The 24882-nt window shown below is 41.3% G+C and overlaps 2 protein-coding genes across 4 annotated transcripts in view; both read left to right on the forward strand.

The window, feature by feature from the left end:
* The first annotated feature begins 567 nt into the window (after nucleotides 1-567).
* Nucleotides 568-12990, forward strand: HINT3 (histidine triad nucleotide binding protein 3). Its single transcript, XM_087817599.1, has 5 exons — nucleotides 568-741; nucleotides 4222-4339; nucleotides 7199-7268; nucleotides 9034-9160; nucleotides 10709-12990. Exons 1-5 carry the CDS (start codon nucleotides 583-585, stop codon nucleotides 10739-10741), a joined length of 507 nt encoding a protein of 168 aa, XP_087673725.1. The 5' UTR covers nucleotides 568-582; the 3' UTR covers nucleotides 10742-12990.
* Nucleotides 12991-17222: 4232 nt separating this feature from the next.
* TRMT11 (tRNA methyltransferase 11) overlaps nucleotides 17223-24882 on the forward strand; it is a 40252-nt gene continuing 32592 nt past the window's right edge. For 2 of the 3 annotated variants that reach the window (XM_087817596.1, XM_087817597.1), the window contains exons 1-3: nucleotides 17223-17323; nucleotides 21386-21451; nucleotides 23548-23621. In XM_087817596.1, the coding sequence (XP_087673722.1) occupies nucleotides 17252-17323; nucleotides 21386-21451; nucleotides 23548-23621 (212 nt within the window). In that variant the 5' untranslated portion in view covers nucleotides 17223-17251. Of the gene's footprint in view, nucleotides 17324-21385; nucleotides 21452-23547; nucleotides 23622-23897; nucleotides 24023-24882 lie in introns of those variants that run through there. The other variant, XM_087817598.1, reaches the window with a different exon arrangement.

The following is a 24882-nucleotide window of genomic DNA, read 5'->3' on the forward strand; positions in this document are numbered from 1 at the left end:
CATTTTAAGCACCTAAAATTACTGGGCTGAAAATGAATTCAAAATGGTCTATGTTGAAAAGAAAGCTCTCGAAATTTTGTTCATTCTCTTAAGACCTACGAATTAAAAAAATCCACCCGCCCACCTTTGTGTTAAGACAGCGGAACGCCCGCTGGGGGCCTTCTGCACTACAGGGGTTGGGGAAAGCGCGTCTAGGCCGCTAACAGGTTTCATGTGGCCGGGCGCTAGGGTGCGCTGGTGAGTCCCCACGACGCCGGGCGCGCTCCAGCGTCTCGGCCGACGTCCTGCGTCATTACCAAGGAGACGCAGAGGGCGGGGCTCCTCCCGATAGTGCCGTGGTGCGTACTCGCGCGCCCCCTCCTGGCCGCAGGCGTCGAGGCCACGCGCTGGCTCGGAGGCCCAGCACCGGGTCGCCCCCCCCTAGCGTCCGCCGGGATCGGCGCCTGCGCCCAACTCGGCTCCGCCCAGCGCCGAGCGAGGGGCGACGCCTCGAGGTGAAAGGGAGCAGGTGCGGGAGGCGGGCTCGGTGGAGGGCCGGCCGTCCCGGAGAAACCGAGGCTCTGGGCCGCGGGGGCAGGTGCGATGGCGGAGGAGCGCGGGAGCTGTAGCGGGAAATCAGATTCCTCCCTTGAGGCGGCGGCGACTGCGGAGTCGCGGGAGCGCGAAGACTACAGCAGCCAGTGCGTGTTCTGCCGGATCGCGAGGCGGGAGGAGCCGCGCACCCAGCTCCTGCACTGTGAGGTGGGCGGCGGGGTGACCTCGCGGTGACGGCGGACCTGCCTCTCCTAGGGCGGGGAGTTTCTCCTGCGGTCTCTGGCCGCTCGGGGCGGAGGGAGCGAGATAAATACAGCCAAGCGCTTTGGGCCGTCTCTCGGTGCCGAGGTATTTGGCGGAAAATCGAATTTCTGGCCTCTGCTTTCATTATAGGCCCCCCTCCCCGCCTTTCTAAACACTGCTTTTTTAAGTTCTGCACACGCCAGTACTGATGCTGAGGAGAAAACGAGTAGGAAACTGATGGTAGTAATTGTGAAAAGTTTGTTGTTGTTGTTGTTAGAGTGACGGAAGAGGCTGGGGGGGGGTGGGGGTGGGGCGGGGAGTAGATCCGAGGCCACAGGGCTCAGCAGCCGCCGATTCCCCGGAGGGCCCAGCGCCCGGCAGTGTCGTCCGCTGGACGGTGTGCACGTTATAAGGGCACGAGCTCTTGCCCGGATTTTTTAAAAAAACGCATCTGGTACACGCTTCCGTCGGCTCTACTGGCCTTGGAGAGAAACCAAAAGGGAACCCAGAGGTGGTTTTCTGTAGCTCACTGTACATTCATTCGTTAAATCCAAGCTGGGCTCCTCCCAGGCCCCGCTGCTGGAGGTTCGGCGGCGCGGCGAGGGGCAGCTCCGGGGAGGACAGTGGGCCGGGCGAGGGGCAGCGCCGGGGAGGGGCAGTGGGCCGGGCGAGGGGCAGCGCCGGGGAGGACAGTGGGCCGGGCGAGGGGCAGCGCCGGGGAGGGGCAGTGGGCCGGGCGAGGGGCAGCGCCGGGGAGGGGCAGTGGGCCGGGCGAGGGGCAGCGCCGGGGAGGGCAGTGGGCCGGGCCTGTGGGGGCCTCGGCGGGGCCTGAGGGGACCTCGGCCGGGCCTGTGGGGGCCGCGGCGGCCTGTGGGGGCTCGGCCGGGCCTGAGGGGGCCTCGGTGGGGCCTGAGGGGGCCGCGGCCGGCCTGTGGGGACCTGAGGGGGCTCGGCCGGGCCTGAGGGGGCCTCGGTGGGGCCTGAGGGGGCCGCGGCCGGCCTGTGGGGACCTGAGGGGGCTCGGCCGGGCCTGAGGGGGCCGCGGCGGCCTGAGGGCGCGCAGTTCTTCCGGACGCGCCGAGCCGGAGGGACGCGGGAGCTGACCCGGTGAGCGGACAATGCCCGAGGTGGTTCGCGCGTGGGAGAGCCCGCGGGAGTTCAGGGCGGCTGGGCGTGGAGTCTGAGGAGAGGGGGAAACAAAGGGGGGATTATTAAGGGTGTTGTAGGCCATTTCAGGGGTTTTATCTTCCTCTGCAGTGAAGGGAAGCTCCACAGGGTTTAAAACCGGGCTGGGGGAAGGGGTTGAGTTTCCCGAAGGCCGTGGGTCTTCGGAAGGCCCTCCTGGCCCCTTCTGCGGGCCGGAGACCAGTCCCGAGGCGCGGAGCCGGGTGGGCGGCTCCGGAGTAGGACTGTGGCGGTGGGGGCGAAGGAAGGCGCGCCCGTTCAGGGTCCTGAGGGGGTGGAGCAGGCGGGGCTTGCTGGTGGCCGAGATCGGTGGTTCTTTACTGGGCAGTTGCCGCCTGGGGACTTTGGCGGTGCCTGGGGACACTTTGGGTTGTAACCACTGTGAGGTCAGGGAGCGCTGCTGGCGCCTGATCGGAGAGGCCAGGGCGAGGGGGCCTGCAGAGGCCTGAGGTCACCGATGGACGGGAGGGGCAGAGGAAAGGGCCTGAAGTGGGGACAGAGAAGGGACCAAGAAATAGAAGGGACGCCGGGAAAGCTCAGGAAAGGGAGCGTTGAGTCAGGAGGGGAACTGGCAGCAGCAGCAGCATGGAGAGGCCGTTAGATCCGCGCTGCCGCTCCCCAGGTGCCTTCGCCTCCAGGCGCCCAGCTGCAGTGGCCGCCGAGGCGGAGGCAGGCCGAGGTGACTGAGGAGAACCTGGGGACGAAAAATTAGCAAATGCAGACAGCTTTGGACGGAAGCTTGGCGGTCCTGAGGAGGAGGGAACGCGGGTGACAACTGCAGGAGGGGCGAGGGGGCGAGGGGCCCTTTTTAAAGCAGTGAAGACGGGCGCGTGCCGGTCCTGATGGGAAGATGCCGGTGGAGAGGGGTCTGAACTGGCCCGGGGGTTAGGGCGCCCCCTGGGGGAGAGGGAGCTCGGCCGCTCGCTCGTCACCCGGCGTGTGAGCGCCTGCCCTGCTCCGGGTGATTTGGGGGCGGTGGGATACAGCGGTAAGCAAAAAGCGCAGAAGTTCCTGTCCTCATGGGCACAGGCAATAAACAGTAAGCAAACTAGTAAGTGAAATACGTTGTTTATTAGGCGGTGAAAAATACTAGAGGAAGGGGATGCAGTTTTTAATTTTCGTCAGGAAAAGCTGCACTAAGAAGGTGCCATTTGAGCGAAAGCTTGAGGGAGGTGGAGGAGCTCATTACCTGGTTATGCAGAAGTGGAAAGTGAAGCAGCTTCTCGGGGGCCAGGAAAGAGGATCAGGGAAGCAAAGGTGGCTGTTCAGCGGTGAGGGTCCCCTGAGGTTGAAGACATTCAGTTTAACGCCTGCTCAGCTGTGTGATTCTTTTATCCCTCCAGCAGGTGGCCACACCCTGACCCTGGGTCAACACAACTGCCCACTGCGCTTTCACAGCACCCACTCTCATAACACAGTGCCCAATGTGTGGGCCCAGGGTCAGCCTCTGGCCATGTGGGTGTACCAAAGTGCAGTGGGACAAGGGTAAGAATTTTTGGCTGAGAGACTGGTTGAAGTGACAGACCATGAAATCCATGTTGAGTAGGGGAAGGAAGAGACGGGAGACAGAATAAGGTGTCTGTCTACCTGCAAAGTAGGGATAAAAAACCATACAGCTAAGCACCTGTGAAACTGAGTGGTCCATAGAGTCAGACGGGACCCAACTCTGCCTTTTCATTCACTCTTACTAAATATAAAATTAGATTAACAAGAGGCAAAGTGAGTTTCTTAACTTTGCAGAGTTCAGTATTTCTTATTTTTAATCCTCACCTGAAGATGTTTTTATTGATTTTTAGAGAGAGAGGAAAAGGGAGAGAGAGAAACATTGATGGGATAGTTGTAATATAAGTACCATTTTCCTATCAGACTGAGATTTATGAACTTGAACTGAGATTTATGGTGTTTAAGACATGCCAGGCAGCATTAGGTAATTGTTTGTTGTAGTTAACCCTCACCCAAGGATATTTTTTCCATTGACTTTTAGAGAGAGTGGAAGGGAGAGTGGGAAGTGGGGAGGGGGTGAGAGAGAGAGAGAGAAACATTGATGTGAGACACATCAATCGGTTGTCTCCCGCATGTGCCCTGACTGGGGCCAGGCACTGAACACGCAACCCAGGCACATGCCCTTGGCTGCAGTCGAACCCCTGACCCTTAAGTGTGTGTGGGCTGATGCTCTAAGCACTGAGCCACACTGGCCAGGACGTGTTAGGTAATTCTTTTAAAAGATTCACTAGCAAATGTTATGTTTTTTTCCTTTAGAATGAAGATCTAGTTTGCTTCAAAGATGTCAAACCAGCAGCACCTCACCATTATCTTGTAGTGCCAAAGAAGCATATTAGAAACTGCACAGATCTAAAGAAAGAGCAAATAGGACTCGGTAAGATGATGGCAGTATTCTTCATGGGCCTGTCATCTTGAATTGGCATCAGTGATGGCAGTGACAACTAAAAAGGAAAAGTCAGGGGGGGGCCTCGCCGGGAAGAAGGGGTCAACAGGGAAGAAAAGAAGACATTTGTAATACTTCCAACAATAAAGATAAATTCTTTTAAAAAAGTCTAGCTAGGTATTATGAAAAGGAGCATTATGATATTTTGAAACATACACTTGTGAAAAATTTCAAATATATACAAAAATAAAGAAAATAGTATAATCTCCATGTATTCATTGCTCAGCCTCAATATTTATTAACTCATGGCCAATTTTTTCCACCTGTTAATCTTCTACAGTGGATTTGAAGCAAATTCCAGATACCATGTTCTATGTGTCGTTGAGTTGGCTCCAACTCCTGGTGACTCTCTGAATGAGTGATGTGTATAGTGTCCTGTCCTCAGCAGCCCTGCTCAGCACCTCTAGACTCATGCCTATGCCTTCTTTTATGGAGTCAATCCAGCTCATATTTGGTCTTCCTCTGTTCCTGCTGCCTTCTTTTTCCCCTAGCATTGTTCTTTCAAAGAACCCTGCCCTCTCATGGTTTATTTAATCTTTAAAATCTCTAAAAGATAATTCCTTTTTATGTTTTTTAAATGATGGCTTTTCTTGACTCTGAAAATGAAAGGTGCTATGAAAAATTATATACAAAAAAGTTATGATATAGCATATGAGCTCTGTTGCCTGAGAGAGACCGTATTGGTACCTGCCTTGTAGTTTCCTGAGTAGATGAGATTTCAGTGATGAAGTTTTAGCCTCTGAAAAGGAGATTCTGAATTTTTTCTTCTTACAAGATTATCCTATGTTTTTCTACTCGTGATTTCTGTGACTTGTCAGTTATCATTTACTGAGATATTTTTAAGTTCATTTCCAATCTGCTTTGATATCCTTTGTCACCAGGGTTTGGGATTAGTTTGGTCAATACTTTTAGGTAGCTCGCAAGATAGATAAATTTAACTGTTTTGAAGGTGAATAAGAAATCTCTTTGATAGAAGATCTTGATGTGTGTAGTTCATTAGTATTTAGACTACTGAATTACCAGTATTTGAACGTGTGTTTTTTTTTTCTAGATAATGCAAGGCTCTTAGTCATCTGAAGTTCTATCAGTGTATTTCACACTCATTCCAACATGGAGGCCAATATACATGGCAATATTTAGTACCAGGCAACAGCCACCACCATAGCCTTAAGTACTGATATACTTTTATATTACTTTTTATACTGTTTTTCTTAAGGATGGTCAAATTTTCTTTTTCTAGCATTTCAATTATTTTTATTAAAAGTTTTTTTATAACTTGCAAATCAAATGTTACTAATTTTGAAATAGCATGGTGGGTATTTGGGACTTTATTATACTTATGCTGCTCTTTCTCATTTTGTGTACATTTTAATATTTCATTTTTCAACTTGATTTTATTTTTTTAAATTGTCTTTATTGTTGAGCGTATTACAGATGTCCCCCATTTTTCTTCCATTGCCCCCCTCAGTCCAGTTCCTGCACCACCCCAGGCCTTCACCATACTGTTGTGTCCATGGGCTATGCATATATGCATATAAGTTCTTAGGTTAGTCTCTCCCCACCCACCCATCCACCCCTGCCTTCCCTCTGAGATTCGTCAGCCTGATTCATGCTTCTATGCCTTAGTTTATTTTGTTCATTAGATTCCACCTATAAGTGAGATCATGTGATACTTGTCTTTCTCTGCCTGGCTTATTTCGTTTAGCATAATACTCTCCAGGTCCATCCATGCTGTCTGAAAGAGTAAGAGATCCTTCTTTTTTATAGCTGCATAGTCCATGGTGTAAATGTACTATAGCTTTTTATCCACTCATCTACTGATGGGCACTTGGGCTGTTTCCAGATCTTATCTATTGTAAATAGTGCTGCTATGAACATAGGGGCACATATATTCTTTCTGATTGGTGTGTTAGGCTTCTTAGGATATATTCCTCGAAGTGGGATCGCTGGGTCAAATGGCAGTTCCATTTTTAATTTTTTGAGGAAACTCCATACTTTTTTCCATAATGGTTGTACCAGTCTGCATTCCTGCCAGCGGTTTACTAGGCTTCTCTTTTCTCCACATCCTCGCCAGCACTTGTTTGTTGATTTATTGATGGTAGCCATTCTGGCAGGTGTGAGGTAACATCTCATTGTGGTTTTTTATTTGCACCTCTCTGATGATTAGTGACTTTGAGCATTTTTTCGTATTTCTACCAGCTGTCTGTATGCCTTCTTTGAGAAGTGTCTATTTAGGTCTTCTGCCCATTTTTTAATTGGATTATTTGTCTTCCTCTTGTTGAGTAGTATGAATTCTTTATATATTTTGGAAATGAACCCCTTATCAGATGCATCATTGGCAAATATCTTCTCCAATATAGTGGGTTCCCTTTGCATTTTTTTAAAAAAATATGCTTTTATTGATTTCAGAGAGAGGAAGGGAAAGGGAGAGAGAGAGAAACATCAATGATGAGAGACTGTCATTGATCAGCTGCCTCCTACATGGCCCCCTGACCAGGAATTAAACCATGACCACCTGATTCATAGGTCGATGCTCAACCTCTGAGTTGGCCAGGCTCTCTTTGCATTTTGAGGATGGTTTTTCTGGGCAGAAGCTTTTTAGTTTGATGTAGTCCCATTTGTTTATTTTTTCCTTTGTTTCTCTTGTCCTAGGAGGTGTATCTGAATGTGTCTTTTAATGTTTACCCATTTGATACATTTTTGACTAGGACCCTAAAAGTTAAAGATTAATGATACTTTAGTAAATTTAATGCCTCCTATAGTGTAATGTAGTTTCTTTCCTGTTTATAGTTGAGGACATGGTTGCTGTTGGAAAAACCATTCTTGAAAAGAATAATTTCACTGACTTCCAAAATGTGAGGTATGTATACTTCCATATAGAAACCAATATTCACAGTTGGTTTTCTGAAATGTCATTTCCTCGTGGAAGAGGAAAGCAGAGCTGGCAGAGTTTATACTTTAAATGCAGTTTTCCTGAAAGTGAGAGTATAGTTCATTGGTAGTTTAATTAAAAAAAGTGTTCCTCTCATGTCTAATGAAAAAAAATCTAAAAATCACCACTTATAATTTGGGTGGACAAGTATACTCCAGCAGTGGGTAGGCAGAATAGCTACAAGTCAACTTCCTTTGTTCAATATGTGCATTTCTATAAAGTTGTATGTAAATCAAATTTCCTTAGAAAATATTTTATTTTGTGTGGTTTAAAAATACATTATTATACTTCTAGCATGAAATTAACTTGAATTCGCTCCCTGCTTAACTGAACTCTGGCACTTGTCAAAGTTTGAGCAAAAGCACAAAATGTTCAATTTGGCAACTATTTTTTTGTTTGTTTTTAAATATTTCTGACTTCTCCTGTGTGACCAAAGCAGTACCAAGGCAGGTATAATGGAGATTACTTCTGACTCCTCTGAACTGAAATTCAGAGAAACCTGAATTCTAATGCTATCCAGGCTATTTGCTGTGTACTGTCTGTGTTACTTTAGACAAGTCTTTTAACCTCTCCAAGATAATACCTGCTCTGCCTACTTGTAGGTTCAGGTGAGACTGTGTGTGAAAATCCTCTGAAAACTGTTAAGCAATACCCAAGAGTGATAATAACAAGGAACAAATGGTATTTGATATCCTTTGGCCAAAAGCAGCACATTCCCTTCCTAACCATAGGAGTGCTTGCTTGTTATAAGAATGAACATTGGACTAAGAGTTAAGAGCCCTGAGTCTAAATTGTAACTGCCACTTTGTAGTGGCGGTCTCTTAAACTTTTTGGGTCTTGGCTTTCCCATCTTTAAAATGAAAGGGTTGAGTTTCTTCTAGCGTTAAGATTACTTGATCGTGTTTCGCATAGGGAAAACCTGGTTTCCTTTTCTAGGTAGTGGTGAAAACTTTTTAATGTGTTGTATATCTGACTTACATTGTCCTATATTGATACAATATAGCACTTCTCCTCTGCCTTCTTCCACTTAGACAGAATGGACTTGAAATACTATAAATTGATTTTTAAAAGGTTAAAATATTTTAAAAAATTTACTAGTCAAAGGTATTCTCTTATTTTGTAAAGCAAATGAATATGAATAATTGTAATCTAACTTTTCCTTATTAAACAAGAAACAAGTGTAAAGTTTTTTTAATGATGATATGCATTTCACTACTGAAATACTGGTTCCTAATGAAATGATTTACCGCTTTTATTAAAAGAGAAAGCTCGCCATCTACTGGCCATGTCTTGGGATAATGGAACCACACTTGAGTGCCCTGTAATTTTTTTAAAAAAGATTTATTGCAGAGGCATATATTAGGAGAATTAAAGCTTAGTATGGTAAAGACTGAAAGTGATAACACAGAATGCCACCTCAGAATTCATGAAGGCTGTATCGAGGCACAATATGCTGTTAGGCCTTCCTTGATGAAGAGTTTGTGTTACTGGGCACTTAAACGTGAAAAGAAGAGGAACTGTGTGAATACTTTGAAGTGTGTAAAGAAAAACAGTAAAAGAGATGTTTGAGTGGAAATCTACCTTAGGTAACCTGTGTTGGATCTCTGAGATTTATGTGTTTTAACATGAAAAAAATTAGCTTTAAACTATTGTAGAACTGATTTGTCAATTATCTCCTACCTTTCTGTTTTAGAATGGGTTTCCATGTGCCACCGTTCTGTTCCATTTCCCACTTGCACCTTCATGTTATAGCACCAGTCGATCATTTTAGCTTCCTGTCAAGATTGGTCTATAGAGCAGATTCCTACTGGTTTGTCACAGTAAGTGTTACTGTTGCACAAGCAGCATATAAAGTGTTTTAACATTTCTGTCCTTTTCCTTGTAGCTTTTATTTTCTTGGAACAGCTTTCATAAGCGTGATTGTCTATTTTAACATACTGCTTGCACATACCCAAAATAATATTTTTAACTTGGGGGGCTTTCCAGGTCACCAGATCTATAGGAAGAGAAGCTAAGGCTAAGTCTCTCTGTTCCAAGCAGAGGATGTGCTGTGGAAGAACCATGGCATTAATAGTGCAGAATCCAGAATCAAATCTGGATTCAATTCTGGTGTCATTAGTTACTTGAGGGACCATGTGCGAGTTACCTAAATTTTTTGAGGCCCAAGTTCTTTATCTGTTACCTGCATCTAGTACCTACCTCTATAGAATTTATAAAGAATTTATAATTTTGATTATAAAATTGAGTATAGAATTTATAAAATAATTTACATATAAAGCACTTAAAACTGTACCTTGCAAACAGTAAGTACTCAGTAAATGTTACCTGCAGCATCTATCCTCATCAGCAACATTATTGTAGAAATTGAGATTTTCTCATTTTTGATAGTTTAAACCCCTTAAAAAAGGGCTACAATAGTAACATCAACTACCAGATGTGAGGTTGAAGCGTTGAGCTTAATAAATTGCAAAATTCTGCTTTGCTAGGACAAAAGTAGAATAGAATTCAGCTGCTTATAGACCTGTGGCCTGACAGTCAAGCCTTAGTTATTAAATGACTCTGTCCTTCCAGGCCACTGGACTAGTGATTTACCAGTCTCTTATTTTATGTGTCCATGATGATAAGATGACCAATAGTTGCTATATCTGAGTAATTTTTAAATTGCAAATTAAATAATTACCATTAATGCATATTATTATAGTCATAGTACATAAATTCAAAAGCATCTGATTTCTAGAAACTTCGTATTTCAAACTTATTCCTCTCTTTAACTTGGCTAGATGATTTAATTGAAATATATTTAAGAAATTTGTGTGTGTGTGTGTGTGTGTATTTGAAATAAAATAGGAGATTTTGCAGGACAGTTGGTGTAGTCTCTAAAATATCAATGTGATAAAAGCGGGATTTTTTTTCTTACTTGCATTTCTAATTTCCTATATGATCCAGGCTTTTATAGTAAAAATTAATTTGTAAATTACAGTGTAGAGAATATAGTCAATAATATTGAATTAACTATATATGGTCAGAAGGTTACTAGACTTACTGGGTTGAACACTTCCTAAGGTGTATAAATGTCTAATCACTATGTTGTACACTTGAAGCTAATATAATATGTCCACTGTATTTGTAAAATGAAATTTTTTTAAAAAGAGGGAATTCTGACCCATGCTACAACATGGATGAACCTTGAGGACATTACACTAATGAAAATAAACCAAACAGTATATTATTCCACTTATATTTAGTTTTCTTGTAAGATATTTTTAGGAAGAGAATTTGTATTATCCAGCGAATCTGCTGTGGTTTATAGGATTATTTCACACCAGCTACAATATCTGGAATAAAAAATATGTTTTTTTAAATTACAGGCTGATTATTTGATTGAAAAACTAAAAGCATGAAAATGACAGCAGTGGAAGATTTGCTTATTCTTGGCTCAACATAAACTAATATTTTGGTCCCTTTTAAGTCAAATTACAGTGGTAAGGTTTATTGGGTTTTATAAGAGGCTATTACTGGGTAGCCTTAAATCTTTTCTGAATGTCTGTTTCCTGAGATCTGTGATAGAGTTATATGAATCCTTTGTCATTGTCTTCTTTCTTTTAATGGTTACTGTCTAAGGTATAAGATACTATAGATAAAATTTCATTAAAACATTCTGTTAATCAAGAAGGGCTCTGTATTTTAAAAAAGTTCAAATATTTTCATTTCTCACTATTGCCAGTTATAATAGTGATTTATTATGAAGAATAAACTGGTATAGAAAGTACTTTGTTGGAGTCTTTGTTACTATGAAAGAGAAAAAGAAATTAACTATCTCTTGACAGTTCCATGATTTTGCATATAATATTTCAAATTAAAGAGTACCATATTACACAGTGATCTCTGATCTTGATAGAATTTATATACATGTCACTTTTTACTCAGATTTCAGATGCTGGTTTTCACTTCTTGAAGCCTAGCATTTGTGTAATAAATTAATTCTGAAATCTATATAATATATATAATAATTTCTAACAGTGACTTTGCACTAACAATCAATTTGGCTATCTAAGGGAATTCACTGTAATGGAATTTTACACCTGTAAGAACATATGTGGGGAAGAAACATAAAATGGTTATATTAATTTATTAAAACTGGTAGAAACTCTTGCTTTATGGCTTGTTTAACTGTACCAAAGGATAATTAGAATTAAAAAGTGATAAGATCTAGCTTTTATCATGAAAAAGTCGTGGTTTGAAAGTAGAGACAGACTTGGATGAGAAAATTTATGTTAATAACATAATGTTAACTTTATTAACATATCACTTTATGAGACATATTTCTTTAGGAATTGTCTTTTGTTGCTAATCTAGAATAATAATGTCACTATGTGAATGAAGAGTAGTAGGTACTGAAAGCTAATCCTACATTGTTCCAGTCTATAATAGTGCTATGTACATGAACATAAGTGAATGTAGGATTAAAGTATTGATGTTAGGAATGTAAGAATTAAAATATTGATGTTAGAAATAGGTTAAAATGACTAGTTTTCTTATTTTTTGCATGATAATAAACATAGTTTTAAGTAATGAAATACTAATTGTTTAGTTAAAACACCTGAAATCAATATTGTTTAATTCATTCTTTTATTTATTCATTCAGCAAATATTTGCTGAGCATTTAACGTGTATCAGTGTATCAGCCATTGCTAGGATCAGGAAATATAGAAGTGAGAAATTACTGCCTTCAATGGCTAATACAAGGATCAGACAAAACTAGTGATTATAGTTGAATGAATTAAGTGCTATAATGTCTACAGAAGAGGCTGTGGAGAGGGAAACACATTTGAGAGCAGGTGGCAATAGAATTGAGTATTTAAGATTCAATGTTAGGGAGGTGGATAGTGGAACTTCAGGTTGAGAGACCCAAATGTACTTTTTCTTGTGTTCTGCTTCCATTATTATTTACTTTACAATGGATATGAATGCCCAAATTCCGTTTTATTCACCGGAGGTGGAGAGAGGAATTTGGGAGTAGGGGTTATGGACTCTGAAAATCAGATTTACAAGTTTTTGAGCACTGTTTTGTTAAGCAGCTGCTGAGCACTTATACAGATTAGCAGCTACAAGTTTATATAAATCAGTTAAAATATGACCAGATACAGAAAAGGAATATTCAGCATGTGCACCATGTTGTACTATGTGAACTTGCAGTGATATAATTAACAACATTATGATAATGACATTTAGTGCTTATGGAATTTTCAGTGACTCATGAACCTTTTAAAAAATGTGATTAGCCAGTTGATTTTAATTTATATAGGTTTATACTTTCTCACAGTTTTTCTTCTTTGTTGGAAGATTCTTAGAACTTCACACTTTCAGTGCAGTTTTCTTTAATTTGTAAACATTAATAATGAAATTATTGCAATTAAAATTTACTCAGTCTTTTCAGTAGTTTAAGAATTTGGTACCTATAATGTTAGTTCAGCGCAAAGCTAATTCAAAACCTATCTTAAAATGTTTAAAGTAGTATCAAAAGCATTATTTATATAAGTTGTCATACTTGTTTGTAATCAAAGAATTGTAAAATTATTAATAATGAGCCATTTCAAACTGTACTTAGCTAAAAGAAGGCTAAATAAATGTGGAAAAATACTGTGTCAAATTTTGTCTTTCTGAATTTTTTGGTTTGTTTTTAAAGACTTTATTTTTTTAGGGTAGTTTTAGGTTCACAGCAAAATTGAGAGGAAGGTATAGAGATTTCCCAAACACCCCCTACCCCCACACATGCGTAGCCTCTTCCATTATTAACATTCTCCACCAGAGTGGTACATTTGTTACAAGTGTTGAACCCACATTGACACATCATAATTACCCAAAGTCCATAGGTTATTTTAGGGCTCACTGTTGGTGTACATTCTGTGGGTTTGGGCAAATGTATAATGACATGTGTCTATCATTATAGTACCATATAGAGTACATTCACTGCTCTAAAAAGCCTCTGTGCTCTGCCAATTCACCCTTCCCCCTCCAACCACTCATCTTATTGTCTGCATAGTTTTACCTTTTCCAGAATGTCATATCGTTGGAATCATACAGTATGTAGCATTTTAAGATGGGCTTCTTTTACTTAGTAATACATATTTAGGGTTCCTTCATGTTTTTTTATAGCTTGATAGCTCATCTCTTTTTAGTGCTGAATAATATATTGTCAGGAGGTACCACAGTTTATACAGTCACCTACTGAAGGATATCTTGGTTACTTACAAGTTTTGACAGGAATAAAGCTGCTGTAAACGCCTGTATGCAGGTTTTGTGTGGACATACTCCTTTGGGTAAATACCAAGGAGCACGATTGCTGGATCATATGGTAGTTTTGTATAAAACTGCCAAACTGTCTTCCAAAGTGGCTGTATCATTTTGCATTCCCACCAGCAATGAATCAATTCCTGTTGCTCCACATCCTTGCCAGAATTTGGTGGTGTCAGTGTTTGGGATTTTGGCCATTCTTTTTTTTTAATTGATTTGAGAGAGATCGATTTTTTGTTTCACTTACTTATGCATTCATTCACTGGTTGCTGATTGTATGTGCCCTGACTGGAGACCGAACCTGCAGCCTTGGCATATTGGGATGCCGGTCTAACCAACTGAGCTACCTGGCCAGGGCAGATTTTGGCCATTCTAATAGGTATGTAGTGGTATCTCGTTGTTTTAATTTGCATTTCCCTGATGACATGATATGGCACATCTTTTCATATGCCTATTTGCTATCTATATGTCTTCTTTGGTGAGGTATCTACTAAGGTGGTTGTTTGTTTTCTTACTGTTGAGTTTTAAGAGTTCTTTGTATATTTTGGATAACAGTACATTATCAGATGTGTCTTCTGCAAATATTTTCTCTCATTCTCTTGCAATCTCAGTCTCATTGCAAACAAAAGAATCAAATTAAGAACTGGCCCAAAGAGGAAAGGCATCCCTAATTTTGGCAGGCCCTAGGCTTCTTTTGGAAAACTGTTTCTATTTCAGCCAGCAGCTGAGAAATGGGGACAGTTTTCCTCGAGCCTAGCTCAATCAGGCTGAATCTTACATTTGTCTGGAAATGTATGGCCCTTGATTATTGGAATTGTGGCAGCACTAGAGTTTAAGGATGACTCGGGGAGAGGACTGAATCTCCAACCTGTTCTTCACATTTTTTCTCTGCATAGAACCTGTTTTACAGGTAGCAAATTAGTGGGCCTAACTTGCAACTAGGACGTCAGATTGGTTCTGAGGAGTCTTTTGAAGAGGACAAGATCTGCTTTTCTCCACTTCTGGATATCTTGCTTGTTGGGAATTTAACCTCAAGCTGAGTCATACTTAAATCAACTGCAGCTGCATAAGTTTGAACTGGTGCCCCAGAGTCCCAACTTGTTCAGTTTTGCTTCCTGAGAGCACTTGGTGTTCTTCTCTTCCTGAATCATCTCCATTAAGCTTGAAGATGCTGGAGACCCTTCTGGTATCTCATGAAATTAGAACTCCCACAGGAATGCTTCACTCTAGTGAAGTTTCCATAGTTCTTACATAATTTGTTCCAATAAAATTTTATTCTCCAAACTGTTCAAAAGCCCCATTGTTTTTTACTCATTGCAAAAATCTTCTATTTTTAATAATATGAAGATACGTTTTCTCCCTCACATTGGCACACAAATCCCTATGATTCTCTGTGATACCCAATCCCTTTTCAGGTGTTAGATGCTCCATCTGATACCGATGTATGAGCAGTTTTGACATTACACATGACATCTGTTGTTGGGAACTGTTAACTCTCTGGTCATTTCCTTTCTTCACTGACTGTGTCCTACTAGTCTCAACTGGTGGCTTGTTATAACCAGAACACAACACTCTCTTCCACAATTCCTGGTCCTTGCTTCCCAGAAATGTCTCTGGTTTTTTAATAATCAACAATCTGTGCTAGAAGCTTCAATGCTTGCATAACAGTAATCTCATGGGAGGAGCCAAATCTCTAAGAGTTCTGACCTGGTAGATGAAGCAGGGATTGAGCTTTGGATAAATTCCCCGAAGAGATGATGAACCTTCTTGCCCCTTCCAGTACAAATTTAAAAAATTTTTGCAAGTTTGAATAACTTCCAAAGCCCATATTCTCCTGTGGCTCTTTAACTACTTCAGTAAACTCAAAAACATTGAACAGGTATGGCTGTGAGTCACTCAAAGGTAGTTTAATTGACCTCAGAGTAGTTTCATACTAACCCTAATGGCCTGTGTAGGGTTAATTTCTTTTTTCCCAAACCATGTATCCAACAGTTTGAGATTCATGATGTAGATATTCTCCTGCTTATTTCTGGAGTGAAGAATTAGTGGGGAATTAGTCATGAACCTTAGCTCAAAGGATCCCATGTGAAAAATAAATGAAACTTGGATTCACTGGGTTCTCCTACACCCTGTATTCTCATTTGCTGTCTTTGCACAGCATATTATTCCAGGCATGAAAACCAGCACATCTTTGATATTTAAAAAGATGCCCCATCAAAATCTCATGTGTTTGGCAAATTTGATAGCTTTTGGGGATGGGGTATATCAAGCACTACACACCCTCCCGCTAGAATTTCCTAGGTTCTCTATCCCATCTCTGCCTCTCTCTCAAAAAGTAAACTTCCTTTCCGTGTCTGATAGAGTACTTTACTCCCCGGTCTCAAACCTAGGGGCCAAGAGACATCCATGCTCCTCAGAGACTCCCTTACCTCAAGTGAAATCAAGACATTTTCCTAACAGGCAGATTGTGTACTAAGAATCTCATACTTTTTAAAGAAAAATCTCCTTAAATACCATTTATTGGCCCCATACAAAATGCCAGGTATTATGTTAAACACTTTATGTAGATATTACTTCACTTAGTCGTAACAATCCCTTGAGGGAGGCAGCATTTTTCCATTTTAGATAAAACAGGCTAAGAAATTTGTTTACTAGCATATAGTTGGGAAATAGTGAAACTGAGGTTTGAACCTAAGACTGACAGCACAGCCTATGTTCTACTACATCACCTACATTCCTGGCACATGGTGCACAGATGTAGGATACCTACTCTTGTACTTTGCATAATATTACAGTGGAATGCAGTGCAAAATAGCTCTCAATAACTTCAAGGACTCAGTACTCTCAAAAACAACACATATACATAAACTAGCAAATTATTAAAATTTATGAATATGCTACTGCTTATGTGCTACTATGACACCTGTGCCAGAGTGAACAGTTAGAAGCAGCTTCCATCACTGTTTTAATACACAGTGGTCACGGGGGTCTAACATCACAACCTCGTAATTATTGAATACTTACACTGAGGAGGCCGTTGTTTTGTGTGCAGTACGGAATGAACCATAAGGGGTGTTCTTGGCCCGCAAGAGCTTATTTTAATTGGCTTACAAGGCATGTATCCTTAAAAAGTTATTGCAAAAGTACAAAAAGTATACCAAATGTTAAATAAGTGGTCCAGGTCAGTCAGTCCCCAAAACCTGGAGTGGTCAGAGAAGCCTGCACGAAAAGGACTTTTCAGTCCAATTTCGGAGAACTAGGGTTTGCAGAAGTTGTGGACCAAGTTGCACGTGCATCCCAGGCGGAGGGCCGCTGGAGATACACTGTCTTCCGCGTAACCGGCTCCAGAACACACAGCGCCCCTCCACTAAGTGCTCGTACTTGGGGACTTCAGGGGACCTTGACCAGTAAGCGCTCAGCAGCGGCGCCGCCCCTCGGGGAGCCGGGAGCCCAAAGCCCCGAGGTGAGGCTCCCGGGACGCCGCGCGCCTCTCCGAGCTTCCGCTTCCGGCCCTTCACGCCCCGCCTCAGCGGAAACGACTCTCGGGGGGTGTGGGCCCGGTGGGCGAAGGAGGGGGTGCGCCGCGCGGGCTGCGCGTGCGCAGCGTGGTGGCAGCAATGGCGCTGCCGTGCTCCCTGAACAGGTACCTGCTGCTCATGGCGCAAGAGCACCTGGAGTTCCGCCTGCCGGTGAGCCTGCAGGACCCGCCACCGCCTCCCACCGGAGCGGACGGCGCGGCGGGGGCTGGCGTGCGGGTGGCGGCGAGCCGCGCGCCCTGAGCCGCGGGGACCCCGGGGGCGTGCTCGCCGGGGACGTCGCGCCTCCCGTCCCGCGGCCTCCGCGTCGGGCCCCGGCCGGCGGCGGGCGCGCGTGGAGAAGTCCGAGACGGCCTTTGGCCCCTCGCGGGCGTTCTCGTTCATTCCCTCCCGCGCGCCGCGCAGGTGAACGTGACCGCCCTCTTCCCCCAGGCGGTCGTAGCGGGGAGCGGGCACCCGGCAGCAGGGCTCGGGGCGGTGTCTTAGGTGTCAGATGTGCTGGTCAGGCTCTGGGGGGAGAGTGGGGGGTGGGGGGTGGTAGGGCTTAGTTGCTGGAGGAGTTGGGAAGGGTTTTATTTATTCACTTGGAAACACTTTCAGAGTACCTGTAATTGAACACGCGGGACTCTGGGGATATAACGGTGACAAAACCAGTTTCCATCTTCAGGGAGCTTCCTGGTGAGTCCAAGGGCGGAGCAGATGCATAAACACAGCGTCGTGAAATCATGTTGCGAAGTGCAGCGGCGGGGAGGTGCGCGGGGAAATACAGGAACGTACGGAGCGGGGGTCGAATCCGCCGGAGGGGCGGAGGATGTTGGCCTTTGAGATGGTTTCCCCGAGCAGTAACTAAAGGATGAATAGGAGTTCGCCGGGCCAAGCAGAGAAGTAAATTAGAATTACAAGCTATGTTTATTACTGGATTACAAAATATGTAGCAGAGAGTGACAAGAAGAGAGCAGGAGGGAGAGAAAGGGGCCAGAGAATCCAAGGCCTTCAGTATCCTGGAGCTTGGAAGGGGAATGTATGGAAGAGTTTTAAGCGAGTGAGAAAATCAGATTTTTCTTTTAAAGGCGCTTTGGTAGCAACACAGAGGATGGATTTGAGGGGAATACTTCTAGAATCAGAGCCCAGTTGGGAATCTGTTGGAATATTCTTGTTAATAGATTAAGAAGCTCAGAAGTAGGGCAAGGGGTGAGAGGATGGAATAGACTGGCAGTATAGGTGATAAGGTGATCAGGGCTTGATGACTGACTGTGGGAGGGAAGAGGGACCAATCACAGATGAGTTCCGAGCGGATATAAGGGTGTCTATACTTAAAACAGCACAGCCAGATGCAGGCGTTACATTTTGGTTGTGCTGAATTTCCTGTGCTTGTGTAAAATCAAGTGAAGATGACCAGGAGGCAGTGAATACATACATGAGTATGCACAGAGCACGATAGAAAGGTCTCGACTGGTAATACATATTTGGGAGCCTTCTGCATACCAACACTAGTAGAGAAAATGAAATTGTCCGGAGAAAGCGTAGTGTCAGGAGAGTGGTCAGCCAACTCCAGGTGCTTGGAAATATATTAAGTGAAAAGAGGAGGTCATGAAGATAGGCACGTGTCATAACAGGAAGGGTGTGAGGCCACAGAAAACTGGAGGGTAAAGTTTTAGGGATTTTGCTATAGCTGTTGTGCAGTGTTTTTGGAGGGGGGGCTAGAGTGCTTTGGTTTAATGGTCACAAAAGATGAGGAAGGAGGGATAGAGTATCGCTCTTAACTAGATCATAATAGAGCATAGGAAGGGAAAGTAAGATTGGTTAAAAGTTTGAGGGACCTAGGGTCAAGGGAGAACCACTTCCCCCAGCGATTGGCATGCTAATAGGCTGAAGAGATGGGGAAAATGGATATAAGTCACAGCTGGAGGAGGTGTTGGTCTTTCAATAGAAATGAAGACTGGGCAAAGGATGGCTGTGGGGTAGGTAGCTACCCCAGGGCCTGTTTTCTAGGTAATGAATAAGTCAAAGTTATTACTTGAGAGATGGGGGACAAAGCAGTTTTATGGAGAAATTGAGAAAAATAGTAAAATTTGAAATAATCGTTGAGAGCAGAACAGAGATCTGACAAGTTTAACAATTGAATAGATAAGAATACAAGTGTTAGAGTAATGCCGAAAACCCAGCTGAGGGTGAAGGTCCTGTATTTGTAATTTTGCCAAGATTTCTGTGATTTCCTTCAGTTGTTCTCATTACAAAGAAAGATTGTGTCTTTCAGAATTAATGTTCCACTGGGCACATTGGCAACATAGGGTTGCAAGAGCATAGAGTTTCATTGAGGAAGTAATATTTTAATTAGACCTTAATTGATAAAGGAGGTGTTCTGTGGGTGAAGAGAATTGGCAAGCCCACCTCAGTGAGAAACTAGTATAGGTATACAGTGCGCAGGATGGTTGCTTATGGTGGTTTGGCATGTGGGATGTGCGGGAAGAGATGATGAAGCAGTAGGAACAGGATAGAGATGTGGGTCGGAACCAGATGCTCTAGTGTTTTGAAACCATTGCAAGGATTTGGATTTAATTTTAAATTAAACGGGAGCCATTGACTCTTTTTTCCTTTTTAAGCCAGGAAGTTACGAAGTGGTTTTTTTTTTCTTTTTAAAGCAGGAAGTGACTAGCAATCATTTGTGTTATAGAAAGATAATTCTGGAGTACCAGAGAAAGGATCCCACTTAGAGGAATACTCCAGTGGAACTAGAGTGAGGCCAAGGAGGGTGAGTGCGTGTGGTCAGGCAGTGCTTTGAGAAGGGAGTGGTTAGGCTACAGTCTAAAAATTGCATCCCTGGTGTTTGGTGATTTTACCTGTTTCTCCCTACTTAAATTCTTCTTAGTTTTATCCCCCAAGTTTTATATTCTCATTGTCCTAAGGCTAACGCCCCTTAGTCTGGCATTCAAGGCCCACCATTGCATGGTCCTCTTCTCTATAAGTACTACATGGAGGAGTGGGATTATGCCTGCCGTATGTTACTTGAGGAGACAAAGTGGTACAAATCATAAAATTCGTAGTCATCTCGTGTTTATCAATACAAAGCCTGACAGATTTTAATTTTGTATTTCTGATGTTTTTAAAGTAGCTATTGTGTTCTCTTTCTAGTTCTGTAACTTTATCTAGAAAGAAGAGGAGGTTAAGTTACCGAAATTTGTGTTTAATGAATTCACAGTGATGCTCCCTAGTTAATCGTTTCTTTTTTTATTTCAACATATATTTATTCATCTAATTAACTGAAAAGACAACAAAGTTAATTTGCAGTGGGACTCTCTTCATTCTTGCCTGTTATTTGGTAAAATTGTTGGTTTTTAAATCACAAATTAATACATCACAAATGATTTTAGTTTCTAGAGAAAGAATGGTTCCAAATGCAACTTGTAAACAGATACATTAAAAATATTGTGCTAGTAATAAAAAAAAATTTAAAAGTACCTTTTTTAATCAATTGATCAAAAAAGTGGTACAACATCCAGTTGAGAAGTAGTGAAAAGAAATTGAGACTCTCTTACATTATAGTTTAGGACAACCCTTTAAGGAAGTTTTTTGGCCATATATACTGTAAGAAGCCATAAAAATTTCATATCTCTGGATATAGTAACCCTACTTATTGTGACTCCTAAACAAATCCAAAATATGGAAAAAGCCATATATTCATGACATTTGTATGTTAGCCTTATTTTAAACTGATAAAATTGGAAACCACCTAAATGTTCAGCCTAAAGTATATTGTTTCCTACTGAAAAATTTGCAATTCTGATGCCAAGGAGGAAAATGTTTATGATACTAAGATTCAAAGGGAAGAAAAGAGAATCTTAAATGTGTTTACAAATATGTTATTTTCTGAACATTCTGAAATCATCTGTGTAATTTATTTTTATTGCTCTAGTATCAGATTTACTAATCTATAGTTCTTGTAATCTGTTTTTTTTTCTTTTCAAAATCAGGACATTTTCTGATAAATCTTTTGGCAACTCTCCTGTTGTATATAATTTCTCAGAAATTACTATTTGTAACTATACATTTTTTTCAGAACCTGGAGTTGTAATTTGTATGGTATTGAACTTTAAATGCCTTAGGTAGATCATCAACCCACTCTTTTCATTTTTAATTGCATTATACCTATGTCTTTTAATAGACTTTGAGTTCCCTGTGTTAAAATGTATTCTCTCTATAATATTTTCAATATAGGAAATAAAGTCCTTGCTTTCACTTTTTGGTGGTCACTTCACCAATTGTCAGGAGACTTATGGAAAGGTAAGTCAAATTTATATTTTTTATTAAATCATGTGTAATATACTTATAGATAGAACCTTGGATCTGAAGAGAAGAACTGCAAATGTTAAATTTATATTTGTGTGCTTACTTGTAGCTGTTTCTATGGGGCAATTGAATAAAAAGCATATTTGGGGGGAAATTGTGGTTTTGGAAAATAATTTAGATTTATTTCTAGTATTTACTTATTTTTTTAGTTTATAAACTTTAATTCAACAATTGTGCCATAATCTGTATCTGGTTCCTTCATTGAAAAAAGGGCTGGCTTTTTTTTTTCCGTTTTATTGAATTTATTAAGTTGGCACTGGTTAACAAAATTATACGGGCTTCAGTTGCACAGTTCCACAACACATCATCTATACACTGTATTGTGTGTTCACCACCCCAAGTCAAGTCTCCTTCCATCATCTTTATCCCCTTATACCTTCCTCCCACCCCCAGCAAACACCACACTGATGTCCGAGTCTATAAGTTTTTTCTCTCTTTTTTCCCTTTTTTTTTGCTCAATCACTCTACCACCCCCACTCCTACCCCATACAACTGTCAGCCTGCTCCCTATCTATGAGTCTGTCTCTATTTTGCTAGTTAGTTCATTTTATTCATTAGATTCCACATATGAGTGAAATCATATGATACTTTTCTTTCTTTGGCTTATTTCACTTAACGTAATGCTCTATAGGTCCATCCATGCTGTCCCAAAGGGTAAGATTTCTTTTTTTTAATGGTTGAGTAGTAGTGCATTGTGGAAGCAGCCCAAGTGTCTGTGAGTAGATGAGTAGATATAAAAGGCCTGGCTTTCTTTGATGAGGTATAATTAGAGTTAGAATTTAGCTGAATTTCAGGCTTATATTGGTATTCATTTTAAAATTTGAAATTGTGCATGTGCAAGATTATGAATTTATGAGCTTTCTGTTTTGTATTTGTTAGTTTATCAGTGTATTAGGTAAGTTCTGGAGTAGAAAAAAAAATCATTTTATAATTCTTCTTCCATGACATGGCTTATAGTTTAGGGAGACTGCCTTCTAGTCTTTTTTCATTGACTTTTCCACCCCCTCAGTTGTAATGCTACTTATGAACTTCTGCAGTCTCTTTTTCCCTTGGTTATATTAATATAAGCACACACTGCTACACAGCCTTCATCACTAACAGGGCTGTATAATATTTTCCATTGGTTAGCTCTGTCATAATTTATCTAATGATTTTATTTCATTCAGGTTGCTTTAAAATTTTTTCTAATAATAATAGTACTAGGGTGACTCCTGTTTGGATTATTTTGAATTTTTTTGTAGGGTCCTGTAAATACTGGAAGAAGAAAGACTGGGTGTGGCAGGTATTATTTCTTGCAAAAGATGAGAGAAAAGTTCCTGATGTTGGACTTGTACTCCTGAGTGACTTTCACTTGAGGAAGGAGGAAAAGAGGGAGAGTGTGGATATTACTGAGTGAGGGTGATGAACTAAGGTCATGGTTCTGCTGGGTTTTGGAAAAGTTTTGAGTTTTGAGACAGAGGGTTGGGGGGAAATCCCCCTTATGGCACCTATAACTTTTTTTCTAAGCTAGAATATGAAAAATTAATGATAATTCAATAATTTATCCTAGTTATTTCAGAGCTCGCTCCCCCAACTCAGGTGGTCACAACTACCTAGAAAAAGAGGGATCATTCATAGAAGTACATTACTTAGAAGTTAGAAATACAATAGTTCTATTATAAGGAATGATTAGCAATAGAAAAAAAATTCAAGATTATACTTTGGATTTTATATGCATTTATTATTTTGGTCAAACTAAATAGGAGAGCAACTACAAAATTAACCTGAAGTTTAAATAACCTTAAATTTGCTGATATTTTCATTTATAGAGTCACTTATAAATGTGTTCTGACATTATGCTATAACATCCTAACAGATCCCCTATTAAAGTGATTTACTTTTTTGACTATTAGAGCACTTTTAATTTTGGTTGGAGTCAGATTGCGTATTATCTAAAAGTAGTAAATAGTAATCTCCTTGACTTCTTGAATAAAAGCATATGAAGCCATAAAACTTTGTAGAAGTAAGTTGTATATTGTTTTTTCTTTCAGTCTCCTTTTTGGATTCTTAGTATTCCTTCTGAAGATATTGCCAGAAACTTAATGAAACGGACAGTGTGTGCCAAGTAAGAAAAACTTACAGTGTTCTCCTGCATGAGTGTATACCATGCTTCTCATAACTACTCTGCCCTACTTTTTGCTGTATTGCACAAAGTGAAAGGGATCAATTGTTGAGTGGCAGTCAGTTTAGCTTGCAGTTACCTGCATTTGCCACTGGATGGAGGTGGGGGAACAGAGGAGACTTACCTGCTGAAACAGGGTGAAAGAATCTCAGTATGAAATGCAGAAAACACTTATTTTGGAATAATTTTTTTATAAACTGTATTAAGCAATAGTAGCATAAATGCCACAGTTAATTCTAACCAAAATATTGAAAATCTAAAAAAATGTTTCTCTTATAGTTGGTTTTTAGTTGGATGAGCAGGTTGGTGAAGTGTAAGATGAGAAAAAGTGAGGACTGCATGCAGTAAGTTTTACTGTTTCATTTGTTAGAGGGAGGAATTCTGATGATCATATATTAGTATGGATTAATGTAATTATGTTGTTCACTATCTTGAGTGCTTTCTGGAATTTATCATTGGCATTTGTTTTTTCCTTTCATTTCTTCTTTTTTATATTACTGGAAAATTTTCTATTTTGGGGTTTGAAAATTAAACTATTTTCAACATGCATCTTAAAATTTGAACAACTTACGTTATCTTTGAGTTGCCTTTTTTTCCTGAACATTTGGTAAGATTACTGGATGCCTTCTTTCCTTAGAAATTATAACATTTAGGCCCGGCCGGGCGTGGCTCAGCGGTTGAGCATTGACCTAGGATCCAGGCGATTGGGGTTCGATTTCCAGTCAGGGCACGTGCCCGGGTTGCGGGCTCAATCCCCGTCGGGGGCATGTAGGAGGCAGCCGATCAATGACTCTCTCATCATTGATGTTTCTATCTCTCTCTCTCTCTCTCCCTCTCCTTTCCTCTCTCTGAAATCAATAAAAATATATTTAAAAAAAAGAAAAAAAGAAATTATAACATTTAGTAATGCAGTGCAAATACAGATTTACATATATCTAGTTTTATTAACATGGTTGGCTGTTTTGTAGCATGTGCAATTGCTGTATTATTGAATAGACCCTAACCCCGTATTTGGTTAAATTCATCCTATTGAAAACTGGCCACAGTACTAAACCTAATCTCTTAAACTGAAGCTTGTTAATGGGGCTAAGGTATTTTACAAAAATGACTAGAAAATGGAAACATAACTAAAAAACACACCCTTAATTATCACTTTAGCGTATTAAAAGTTATGGCTCTAAGCGGTGTTTGATTTCCAAAGATA

The sequence above is a fragment of the Miniopterus natalensis genome, chromosome 5 (assembly GCF_054644295.1).
Source record: "Miniopterus natalensis isolate mMinNat1 chromosome 5, mMinNat1.hap1, whole genome shotgun sequence".
Lineage (NCBI taxonomy): Eukaryota > Metazoa > Chordata > Mammalia > Chiroptera > Miniopteridae > Miniopterus > Miniopterus natalensis.

What these genes read in the sequence shown, in the direction of transcription:
- HINT3 (XM_087817599.1), top strand. Translation starts at nt 583, where the DNA reads ATGGCGGAGGAGCGCGGGAGCTGTAGCGGGAAATCAGATTCCTCCCTT. An exon ending in CCCAGCTCCTGCACTGTGAG is followed by an intron (nt 742 to 4,221) that starts GTGGGCGGCGGG and finishes TTTTTCCTTTAG; the next exon opens with AATGAAGATCTAGTTTGCTT. An exon ending in GAAAGAGCAAATAGGACTCG is followed by an intron (nt 4,340 to 7,198) that starts GTAAGATGATGG and finishes TCCTGTTTATAG; the next exon opens with TTGAGGACATGGTTGCTGTT.